Source organism: Myxocyprinus asiaticus, chromosome 20, assembly GCF_019703515.2.
Source record: "Myxocyprinus asiaticus isolate MX2 ecotype Aquarium Trade chromosome 20, UBuf_Myxa_2, whole genome shotgun sequence".
NCBI classification, from domain to species: domain Eukaryota; kingdom Metazoa; phylum Chordata; class Actinopteri; order Cypriniformes; family Catostomidae; genus Myxocyprinus; species Myxocyprinus asiaticus.
This window is the reverse complement of record NC_059363.1, coordinates 27,932,714-27,945,751: the sequence shown is the minus strand read 5'-3', so window position 1 is coordinate 27,945,751 and position 13,038 is coordinate 27,932,714. Positions and strand designations below refer to the sequence as shown.

The following is a 13,038-nucleotide window of genomic DNA, read 5'->3' as shown; positions in this document are numbered from 1 at the left end:
TCTCAGACATTTGGCACATTGGTCGCTCCCACCAGAGAGGGCCCCTCCCTGGTTTTGCATTGAACCAGAGGCCCTTGCCCCTATTTCACCATTACAAAGTCTTTCTACCAAATTGCCCAGAAAGGTATCAACCCTAAATCACGCATTGATAAGTCCCCCTTCTGCTGGATGGAGTGGATTGAGAGGGGTGCTGCTACGCTTGGAGACATGTACAAAAAAGGAGTATTGAGATCTTTTGATAATATAATACAGTAATTTGGGATTCCAAGGTCTGAATTCTTCAGATATTTACAGTTGCGCCATTTATTATGTACTGTCTTTGGAAGTAGTATAAAGCCCCCTGAAGCGGTGGACACCCTTAGTGTGGTGATTGCTGCTTTTGGGAAAGGTCACGTAGCGTCCGTATAATATTCTTTGCTGATTCAGAGTCTTGGTGACGGAGCTTTATCATCTCTCAAGGGGTTATGGGAAAAGGATTTGAATGTGGCACTGGAGGATGGGGAGTGGGAAAATATTTAAAAAAAAATTCAAATCTATGCTCAGAGATGCTAAGATACGTCTTATGCAATTTAAGATCATACATTGTTTCTATTGGACCCCCTCTAGGTTGTATAGACTTGGTTTAATAGATACACCTACCTGTTGGAGATGCCAGTTGGAATATGGGAACATAGCCCATGCCTTTTGGTTCTGTGCGATGATTCAGGAGTTCTGGTCAAAAGTCCAGAACTTCATCAGTGAGGTCTTGTACACTGATGTTATTCTCTGTCCGAGACTGTGTATTTTGGGGATGGGACAGTCACTGATATAAATGACAAATATATAAAAAATTGGGCTCTATCCAGTGTGATGATTGGGAGGCAAATAACTCTTAGGGGTTGGAAGGCAGCTGGTTCTCCCTCCTTTCAGGAGTGGTGTACCGAATTGGGCAAGGTGGCGGCTTTCAAGGAAATGACATATAGACGGCTGGGTAACATGGAGGCATACAGGAAGAAATGGGGCAGATATGTGGCCTTCCTGGAGTGTTTCAATAATGGGTAGGGGAGAGAGAGACAGTGTTGTTTCATTGTATGTAGTCATTTAAATTGTATTTGTTTTATTTATTTATTTTTGTTTTTCTATGTGGATAATCACTTTTTTCTGTGTGTTTGTTTATATATGTGTGTAAGTCCTTTATTTGTGTTTATATTGACCACTGGGGGTGAGGGAGGGACAAGTTTGGGGTGGGGGGGTGGGGGAATAATAGGGATATAAATGATTTCATGTATTTATGTTCTGTTTATCCTAATTTTTTTGTATATTTCCAGAATCAATAAAAAAATGTTAATGACAAAAAAAGTTAATGGCGATTGTAAATGAGAACGCCTTGAAGTTGTTGACCGGGGGGGTCTTTCTTTGCTCTGTCAAACAAACAAGTGATAGCCATTGCTGAAGCATTTTACCATTCAGAAATTAGCATAATTAATTCTGATACAAGTAATGGCCAGCATTGTTCAATTACTGCCAACCATGTTAAAAGAAAATTATACATTATAAATTCTGAATCGAAGTATTGATTACCATTGTCCCAGGTCTGCCAGCCATGTTGAGTGGTGCAAACATCATCTGCAGCCTGAAACTGAACTTTTGGTCGGATGTTAGGAGTGAATGCACTTGGCTGCATAGGAAAGCTATAGGATGCTCCCTTGCCCCCTATTTAGTGAATGACTTAACCTCCAGTGTGCTGTCTGTGTGCACTGGTCTCAGAACAGTTTGAAATGCACCTTATTTTCATCCTAACTCCATACAAAGTCTCTGAAAGCAACAGTTTTCAGCTTTTGGATGAACTCATTTATTCTCAATGTGATAATGCACAGTGAATATAGGATTTCTAAGGGAAAAATAGCGCTATAGTCCAATATAGTGGTCATTGTGTTTGACAGCGTGCCGTTTCACAATGAATTGCTAAGTCTAACACTTTACTGACAGCCCAGAGTGTCCTAAACTAAGATCAGCCGGTTTAAATTAATTTAAATTCAGTTATGTATAGTGTATAGCGAAGACAAAACTGCTGGATGGAAACACCAAGATGCGATTAAAATCTTAAAAATGCGCAAAATGCAAAAACGTTTTTTTGTCGATACAATGATATTATCTCATAAACTACAATGAAATACATTTACAGAATATGTTCCTATAGATTTTATATAGGAACACAGATGCGGATCAAAAAATCATGTGACTTCGCCTCAACAAACAATGTGAATACAAAATTCACATAATATCATCAGTTATCATCATCAGTCATCGCATAGCATCTGAAATGGTTGCTTTGGTTATTCTGAAATGCCAGAGCCTGCCATAAAAGTGAGTGGCTAATAGCTACTATTACCTACCTCCCAGAACTAACAAGTTTTTGCTCCCAGACATTGAGACAAGAAAAATATAGGGGGCCCTTAGACCTGGTCATGTTTTGCACCAATTTTCCAAGAAGTGACTATTTTGTTTTTCATAAGCACATGGGAAGAAAACAGTGCTTTATTCACAAATATTTTGTGATATTAAGATTTTTTGCATTAAGTATTTTTTGACATTTGAAACATGACTACTAACAAATATCACAAAAATCTGGAAAAAAGGCATGCACATCCAAAAGGAGCAAGGTCCAAAGTAAGTAAAGGAAATATAATGAAACATTAATGAAACAAATAAAGGAATTTATTTATAGGATTTTAATAACGTTTCGAACCTATCAGAGCTGAATGGCTTGAAACATTACTTATTTGTTTTGTAATAATAACGAATAGCCTGCACAGCCTTGGTAATGTAATCCAAAAAATTACATTTGATGAAAGATTATGAAGAACGTTTTTTTCCCCATTATAACGTGCACTGAATCATGCACAATAAGACAAGTAATGGGTATCAACAAAGTTAATAGGGTCAATGAAAATGACCAGAAGTCATTCATCCTCAATGGCGATTTGAGGTGACACGAGAGAATGTTGATGACGCAACTAATAGACTTTTAGAACTATTATAGACCTTTTTTTTTACCTTTATACAAATGGATTGTAATGCAATGTGGAGAAGACCAATGAGAGTGCAGATGTGATCATATTCCTGATACAGTTGGATATTGTAATCTAGTGTAGTCCATACTAGTGACCAATCAAACTCTCTCAGTGTGAACGCACCTTTAAAGCTCTTATGAATTTACTGTATTTGGTCTGCATCAAAACATAGTTCATGGCGTAACTCAGTGCAACTTGATTTTGTGAGCTTCAGTGCAAATCTCAGGACACTTCAAGATTAAATGTAGCCTGGCAAACATTTGTACAGTGGTCCTGCTCTCAAATTCAGACCCATGTGAAAACGCACTACAACAGCCACCAAAACTGTGCCTCTGTCTTCTACTGTAAGTGATAAAGGTTTATTGCACTCTTATGTGATTGTTCCCCCGTTTCATTAAAAATGACATGATTTATTGCTTTAATATTTTTGTGAGGAATAGGTTTTATAGCACAGACGAGACTCCATCTATTAAACAGTGGCCAGGCTGTGAAACTAGCACCCGCCACCCGCCAAATGCGACGAGGCTAAATTTATTTCATGCACGAGCAATTTTGCTCATCTACCTTTAACAGGCGGGCGACCTGTAAGGCGTCTCGGAGTGACACATGACAAGAAATGCTGTTAGTCACAAAGACGCGCTTGAAGAAACACACTTTATTATATTTTTAAGAACAGACAAAAGAAAAGCCGTCAATGCTTTATGTCTGATTTGCTCTCTGTTCAGAGACGTGCAGCACGAGCCTGTCTTGTGGAACACATGCATGTAGGCGTTCAGCGTGAGCCTGTCTCGTTGAACAGACGCATGTTCAAGAGTTTTCACTCTCTTTTTCTTGGTTTCATTCTCCTGATAACTGTTTGCAAGAATATCTTCATCTATGAGAATGCTGCAAATGATCTATTATTATTTCAGGAGGTGCTGTGAGTTTAGCTCGCTTTATGTCCACAGAGCAGTTTGCGGTTAACATGCATTGTGAACGCAACCCTACAGGTTCACTAATTTATATCTTTGTATTAACGAAACAAAGGTGAAAGTGATTAAATTATAAAATAATACAAGACACATTCACCTTGAACCTAAAATTTAGGCAGCATTAACTGTATTGCCAAAACGCAGTAGCCTACAAACACAAATTCTATAAGAACACATTTGGCAGCATTATTTTGGGAACACAAGGTAATTTATTGGGCTTTATTATTATGATTTTAGTATCTTTACATTTATAATTGTCTTTAGTTTAGACAAATGGAGCCGTTGAAGACTGTAAATGTTTGGATTTGGGGAGGTGGTTAAATAAGATTTTTTGATCACTTCGTTATTTTAATAGATATTTTTGCTTAGTTTAAAGTGCAATTTGAATTTAAAAATGTTAAAAAATATTCACCAACCCTCGCCAGGGGGGTTCACGATATAATGGTATATCGTTACATTTTTTAAGGCGATTATCGATAAAATATTTTTTACATATCGCCCAGCCCTACATGGCGATCAAGTTTTAATTCAATAAAACCGACCTCCCTTCTCTAAACCTTCAAACTAAACTCAACTGAAAAATGCAATCATCAATCATCAACACTTTCGGCTCACATGTCGAATGCAAACGAAACAGAACAGAACACAATTTATGTCGATATGCACTCAAATCAAATCAAAGCATTTATCAGCATGTATACAGCGCCCAAATCAAATATGGCGATTACATCAATAACATGAAATCTCATTGGTTCTTCCACTGCACCAAACATCATGACTTGATGGTATTGATGTGTTGCCATATTTGATTTTTGCCATATGTCATTATATGACAAAGTGACGTGTGAAGATTTTTAAAAATCATTTGTGTTTGATGGTGTGGTAGTGGGGGCGTGTGTCTGTTTGTGGTAGAGAGGGAGTGGTGTGGCTCGTCAAGCCGGTTGACATTATTTCTAACAGCTGTTTCTTGTTACAGTGATAGTGGGGAGAGACCTTAAAAGCAGCCAAAACACACCGGAGAGGAGAGAGAGAATGAGTGTGCAGCATTGGCGTGTGTTATATTGAGTTTTTGTTATATTGAGTGTGAATTATTGAACTGAGTGAAAAGTCTGAAAAAAGTGCATCTGCTGCACACGAAGGCAAAGAGAATAAAAGCCTACTTGAAGTTGGGGATGCACCGATCCGATACCTGGATCGGTATCGGCTCCGTTATTGAAGCTTTTAGACGGATCGGGTATCGGTCCGACAAGCCCGATCCAAATCCGATACTGTGTGTTAGTCATGTTTGTTAATGTCAAGCTCCAAAAATGACATAAAAGAACCATAAAAACACCATTAAAGCAGTTCCTATGACTCGTGCATTTTATTCAAAACCACTTGAAGACGTGCGATAGCTCTGTGAATCACAAAAGGCTGTGTTTAATAAGTATATATATAGTATGCGCAGTGCCAGCGCGTTAGTGAATGGTGCTGCTCTGTTGACTCAAACTCAGGCACGGGCTGGTGATGCACTCGTGGCTATTTTTAGCCTTCACAGCGGTGTGCAATATTTGAGCACAACTCATGAACAGCATTTCAGATGTAGACGCTCAATAGTTCGGTTCGCTTATAATATGCATTTAGAATGACACTGGAGGTGCTTTTTTTTTTTTTTTTTTACCAGAATTTGAATAAGAAGTTATTTAAACTTCTGTGAACTTGCCTACAAACAGACACATACAGGACTTCCTGGAGAGTTCAGAATGTCAAAATAAAAGCGTGAGGGTTTGAAAAGTGCACGATTTAAATATATTGCTGTTGTATTTAAAATTAAAAGTCAATAATAATAATATTAATAACAATTTATTATTAATATTATTATTGTCATCATTAGTATTTGTTTACAATTTATAACAATATTTAAGTTGAATGGGTTCAAAAAATAACTGTGTGAATGAAAAGTGTACTGATGTCTTACAACTAAATTGAACAAAAGAGAGATATGAATCCTTTAAAGTCCAGATGCAAGTTGAAACATTTTTGAAAAAAAAAAAGAAAAAAAAGAAAAAGAAAAACACTGGTTCCTTTTCTACTGAAGACTTGAAGACTGGAATTACTGTTAATTTTGCTGCTACATTTTCCAGTATACTAGTTAATAATAAAGTGTTTCTTAATAAGCTATTTATTTATATTATATACACAATAATGTAAAGATATTCTAAACTGATTATGCAAAAAAACAACACTGGTATCGGATCGGGATCGGTATCGGCCGATACTGAGATTTCTGATATCGGAATCGGATCGGAAGAGAAGTGGCATCCCTACTTGAAGTGTGTCACTGCTCCCTGTCTCCTCCTTCCATACACAAACCTTTAACCTCTTACACTCTGGCCCATTTTTTGGATTTCCGCCTAAATCTGTTCTACCCAATTTTAAACGCTCACCTTACACACATACAATGGAGTAAAGGCAAAAGATTGGTCTCTTTGTAAAGACAACCCCTCAAATTAAAAATGTATGTGTTGAAAATTCAATAAATATTATTTTATGTTATAATATTATAAAAAACTCACAATAAATTGGCGCTTTTTGGATTTTCTTTTTTGAAAAATGTAAATAAAAAGGATGTTATTCAGGACCTACTTGGTGAAGCTCAGTTCTGAAAGTTTTGGTTGATTCCCTTAGGTGGCAGCAAATACTAGAAAAAAGAATTTTTCCTCTATCACTTTCTAAACAGAAGCTATTGAACTGCAACTAAAGAGAGGCAAAGGGTCCTTTTTTGTGCCTCCAAGTGTCCTTTTGGAGACTCCAAGTACCCAAATATAAAAACAGGTTAAAACAAAGTACATTACCCCAAAATGTATAGTTTTAATGTATGTTACACGTGGCAGGAGCACTTTTCTGGATTTTCTTCTAGGTTTCATCAACTTTTTCTCTGTGACACACCCAAGTAATAGGCAAAATGGCAGAAAAGGAATGAGACAGAGCAGGAGTTTTTGTGTTTTACACAAAGCCATTTTTATTGTTGTATAACAACATAAGTTAAGGTCACTTGTACTATAACTTGCACCATATACTGATTACTACTTGAAGATTCAAAGTGCAAATATAGACTGTATAGAGCTAAATAGTGTAGGGCTTTACTGGTTGTTTAGATCAGTGTTACTATCAGAAATAATTAATAATTATTTCTGCAGTTATTAATTAATATTTAAATTAATCAATTTAATCTAACTCATTAAAACCTCATATGGGGCTCCAGTAAATGTAGTGTGCTACGTTCAGGAGCAAGTTTGGTTATTAGCAATAATGAATAATTATCAAAGATAATTATTAATTATTAAAATCGATAGAACATTTATGAGAATCAATGTTAGTTTTTTTTAATCCTTTAAATCAACAATTATCAAAGATAATCGTTAATTGTTAACGTCGATGAAACATTAATTAAAATTAACACTAGCTTATTGATCATTCAAATTCAATCAAAGATAATTATCAATTATCAAAAATCAATAGAATATGAATAAGGATTAACACTGACGGGGCACCACGCTGAAATCAGGGACTAATAACCAAATAGTAAAACAGTCTCAATATTAGATTGTTTTCTTAGGAAAATCGACATCCGAAGAATATCGATTTTTGGGAAAAAAAACAATGAATGAAGGTTTGAATCCGAGCACTGACATCCCGTCAGCATGACACAGGCATATGCAAAACAAACCAAAACACTTCTCTTTGTAATATAAACAAAGTTTATTTATGCAGTAATATCAATTAATAATTAATACAATGCAGTCAATAAACTTCCGACTTACAACTACAAACTAAACAGTGATATGATTAGATATGGAAATAAAAATAATCCTATAACACATAAGGTGTGTGTGTGTGTGTGTGTGTGTGTGTGTGTGTGTGGTTAGTATGAGAGAGAGAGAGAGAATAAAGTGACGGTCCCAAAGCCGATTTCGCGATAGTGGGAGAGAAAGCAGCTGTTAGTTTATCACTCAGAGACGCGGTGGACGGCTCGTAAAAGTCCTGCTTTATTTGACTCTTTAATGGATAAACTCAGTTGCTGTCTCACCCGCGATGGCAAAATTGCACAACAGTCCAATTTGGTTGGACCACAATACAGCAAAACAAATTCGTGATAATTAATACCCTGAGTATTAATAATGAGCGGACATGGTGGTCCGTAAACTGTACAAGCAAAAAACCTTGAAACACAAGAATAACACACTATAATATTCTATCTCTGTCCAGACGTAAACCTCTTACTTGAATCGCATAAGGACACAGGTAGAATGTGTTTTCCTCCGTCCTTTAACTCTGACCCGGTTCCTTGAGGCTCGGGTGATGACGGGAGGCCGTTTCCTCGCTCTGTCGGCGGCCGGTACGGCTGTTGATTCTCAGAGGGCGGTACGGCTGTTGATTCTCGGCGGGCTGGCGGAGAACTCAGAAATGTCAACTTGATTGAAGATGGAAGAGAAATCTTTAATCTCTTCACTTCTGTAGGCAAACGGATGAAGATGCGAATTGCTCGGCAGTCTCCTTCGGATCCGTTAGAGTGTTTGGTTGAACACAGAGTAATCTCAACTCGTCCAGCGAGATGGAGATTGTATGGCCACAGTTTCAAGTCGGACGTTACTTCCTTGTGCCACGAGGTTGCATCTGAGAGCAGCGATAAACTACGTCTATACTCGGTGAACAAAGTTACTGGAAGCAAATCCTGGAAGCATATCAGAGGTATTTCATCTCCTGATGATGTCATGGTTGAGGGATGTTCTGTTGTGTGCCTCATCCAATAGAAGTTGAGAGTTCGATCCTTTAGTGAGCAAGGATTCATGGGATTTGTAGTCTGTTTTGGACTCCCTTTGTTTGATTTTGGCGCGATTTTTATCAGTATAATTTACGACTTGGAATGTGGGGGCTTGAGTTAGGTTTTTACGACTGTGTTAGGCCTGCCTTTGTCTTCTATCGGAATACATGAGGCCCAACAATAGGAAAGAAACCTGTGCAGAATTGCAAACTAAATAAATGACCACTGTGGTACAAATGGAAAGAAAGTCATGTGGGTTTGGAGCGACATGAGAGTGAGTAAATTATGACAGAATTTTAAGTGAACTCATTGACTTGCTACTGTTTCATGGTGAAAATCACAATCCAGCCCTGTAACTGTACTATCACACTGTGCTCTCTGTGCAACCAGATGACAACCTCTGCACAATCTTCCTACAGAAAACTCTTATCAGAAGAAGGTCTTTGATAGTTCATACAGTGCTGCTCAGAGCTTTGATAAAGGGCTTTAGTGTTGAAGCTGAGCAGGCACGACCTCTGAACACTGTGAGTGGGACTGAGGATGTAAAACTGGCTTTGACAGAGGCAAAGACAGAAACTAGAATGCCAAGAATTTGCCCTCTGTTGCCTATTAATGAATCTAGGGCTGCTTAAAGGCACAGTTCACCCCAAAAATTTAATATTTTGGTTATATTCAATGCCATCATTTACTCAAACTCATGTTGTTCCAAACCAGTATGACCATCTTCAGTGGAACACATAAGCCTCAATCACCATTTACTTTCATTGAATGGAAAAAAGAGGCAATGAAAATATACGGTGACTGAGGTTAACATTATGCCTAATATTTTTTTTGTTCCTTAGAGGAAAGAAAAGTCATGCAGATTTGGAACAACATCAGGGTGTTTAAATGGTGACAGAATTACCATTTTTGGGTGAATTATGCCTTTAACCACTGTCACTCTCAGGATAGCAGGATAGATGAATTTGTCTCAGGGTCGAAAGTGTGACATGCCAAATGTTCTGTAGCTGTGTACGGCTGCTAGTGGGAGGAATTTCAAAGGCTTTTGCCTCAAACTGAGACCATTCTCAACATCATTTGAAGTCTTTGATAACTTTCATTCCTGTTATCTCCCTTTGATGATTAATATGGCGAATAAAAGAGGGATTGTAATCAAATTGTGGGAGAAAGTTTTTAAGCCGAGTTGAAATTATGGCTCAAGTTTGATAATGTTGTTCTGACATCACGCTTTAGGGTGCACAGCTTTTATCACTCTCACTCACAAATTAGTTTTTGTAGTATGCAAATAGCTTGCATGAATTAGCATCTGTAATCATTTATCAGACATGAGGTATTGCAGCAAAGTGAGTTCTTGGGCTATTTTTAGTTAGGTGACATTTCCTAACTAAAGGATATTTGTGAGGATAAATAATATATAAATTAATCATTTTCAGAATATAGTAATTATGGAGCCATATATTTTAATGTTCACTATTGTTCTCTTTGTTTCTAATTAATTCCACTTGAATGTTCATCGAAAATTGAATGAAAGTGGTTGTTTGGTTATTTTGGTGTAGTGAATTTGCTGCTTTGCCAGTGGTCATTTTCAGAATGTAATACTTGCGTACTGCTTGCTATGCAGTATATACTGTATACTATTTTTTTGAAAATGACTAACTTTTGGCAGTCCAAACAAATAAAGAGTTGAGAAAGAGATGTTACAAAAGAAGACAACAGTCGGGTTCAAGAAGTACAAATTGCATTAATTTACTCCATAATGAATTGATTTTTAATGATAACTTATAAATCATTTAAGACAGACTTACAATGAGCTCTGAGGTTGTTAATTGATGGTAAAATGCTTCTATTGAAGCCATCAATTTATGTTATTTCAACTTTATTTGAGAAAAAAAAAAGTGTGTAATAGTGTAATTCCTTGTGATAAACTACACTACCCATGATCCTAAAGAGAAATATACCAATCAGATAATCGCCGCAAACAAATCGCAGCAAAAGAGCTCTGCTGCGACCACCCTTCCCATGATGCACTGTGGATGACATAATCTCCCTCTCAAACTATTATGTATGTTAATATTTGCACTAAATGTAAAATATATTTCAAATTTAATATTTAATATTTTTCCATCTTTTTTGTATTCGATTACATCATCTACAATGCTTCATAGGACTGTAGATCATTCCCTCATGAAAGACGTTAAAGTACAAAGTCTTGTACCTTTGTCTGTATAGTTTGTAATGTTGTGATTCACCTCGTCACTGGTTGGCTTGGTTCATGGCATAGAACTCTTTTATGAATAATTTTTGAAATCCCTGTGGAAAATATGAATGGGGAAAAATTCTTCCAGTATCAAGATATTACTTACTTCAGGTTCAGTTGTCACTCTAGAAATGGAAGATCAAGTCTATGCTTACTGAAACTGTGCATAATGTACACTGCAGAAATAGCATTAGTAGTATGATGGTACGTTATTCTAAATATAGCCAGTGCTTTGCTTACATGTTTTTAATATTTGCACTTCTTTTGCCTTCCTCTTCATAGATACTGCTTTGTGGTTACGCTGGGATACCTCAGTTTCTGCCAAATCACCAGAGTGTATGTGTTTGACTATGGCATGTACTCAGCGGACTTCACTGGGTAAGTTGTTTTACATTGGATTAAGTTGTCATTTTTTGCTTTGTCATAACATATATCATAAAGCCATATGTAAGTGTCTTGTAATATCTCACCACTCATAAATTATGCAGAAAGATACTGTACATGTTCTGTTATTCAGTAACTTCCAAAACTTGGTCTACATATGCTTATATGCCTACCGTTCAACTTTATGCCACAATCCAGCGAAAATCCAGCTTTCCGCCAATTAAATATACATGTTAACCGAAGTCTTGAGCAAGTATACTGTATCTGTGCTAGTTTTATCCTCAAGATCAAAGCTGATCATTATAGCAGCTCAACCTTGAAGCAGTTTTGATAACAGAGAAAAGAGCTGCACCATGAGCTCAACCCTAGAGAAGCTATGTGGAGATGTGGTCAGTGCGGCTTTTTTAATAATAAATGATGGAGATGATGGACTGATAGGATCTGGAGCTATCTACTGGACTTACCTGTGGATTCTATAGATTCAGTGAGTGATGCAAGATATATATTGTCTTTATAGATTGAGTACATGAGAAAAGAATGCTTTCACTGATTCTCAAGAGCTAACGGTGAACTGAAGTGAATACCTACTCATACTCTAGAATTATTTTATAGATATGGTCCAATCAGTCTCTCATTACTTTTTTTAAATAATAACTATCCAGGCTGATATTTGGCCTTTACGAGATTATCAGCATAGGCTATATAACCATACCTGGTTGGCTGATTCAAGCCCCATACACCTTATTCTCAGCAGCGGCATCTTTGATTTTGATGGGAATGACAACGAGGCTGGCAGGGATAGACGTACAGTCTCTTCAATGGGTTGTACATTTGTTTAAAGTGTCTTTGGATCGTTCCACTGACGAAGCATTTAAAAAAAATATATTTACAAGAAATTTCAGTAGACACAAAACTTTAGACAACATGAGTAGTGGAAAATTAGACTGATCTAGCAGTTTTTTAATAGCTTTAGACAGTGCAGGTTACTGTAGAGAAGGTAAGACTATCCTTCACAGCCTCGTTTTCACTCAGAAATCAAATGCTACTGTGAATAAGGTCTGTTCACACCGCCAGCGAATTTGTCGCTTGATGTCGCTAATCCCTGTACTGTATGTTGCTAATGGGCTTTCCTACAGCTGTCGCTCTAACGTTAATGGTGGACTGTACAACTGGCCATAGCTTTTGAAAATCTTATCACGAATTAGATATATTGTCATTAAAAATAAGATTTAATTCTAATTTGACAAAGGAATCTGTTTTCTTGCCTCTAAAATGAACATTTTGGAGGTTAAAGTGTTTTTATGTCAAATTCAGTAGTGCTCAATGCATCATATCATGAACAAGATAAACAATCTATCAATGTATGAATCAAACTCACTCAAAATGTGGACATTGTCTGACACGGTTTTCCAATTATATCCATGTTTTTGGTTACAGATAAATTATATATAACATTGAAATATCCGTCTTGCTTGCATTCGACTCCAGAATCTTAAAGGAGATGAATGACGTGAGCTCTACTGACTTCACTCCCATTGGTAGTCGCTGCTTATCATCATTCATCATTTG

General features: G+C 36.9%; 1 protein-coding gene across 3 annotated transcripts in view; it reads left to right on the top strand.

Annotated features, from left to right (window-relative positions):
* Positions 1-13,038, top strand: part of LOC127411261 (lysophospholipid acyltransferase 2-like) — a 93,139-nt gene that overhangs the window by 50,512 nt on the left and 29,589 nt on the right. For all 3 annotated transcript variants that reach the window (XM_051646693.1, XM_051646694.1, XM_051646695.1), the window contains one exon: positions 11,368-11,463. In XM_051646693.1, coding sequence (XP_051502653.1) covers positions 11,368-11,463 — 96 coding nt within the window. The remainder of the gene's footprint in view (positions 1-11,367; positions 11,464-13,038) is intronic.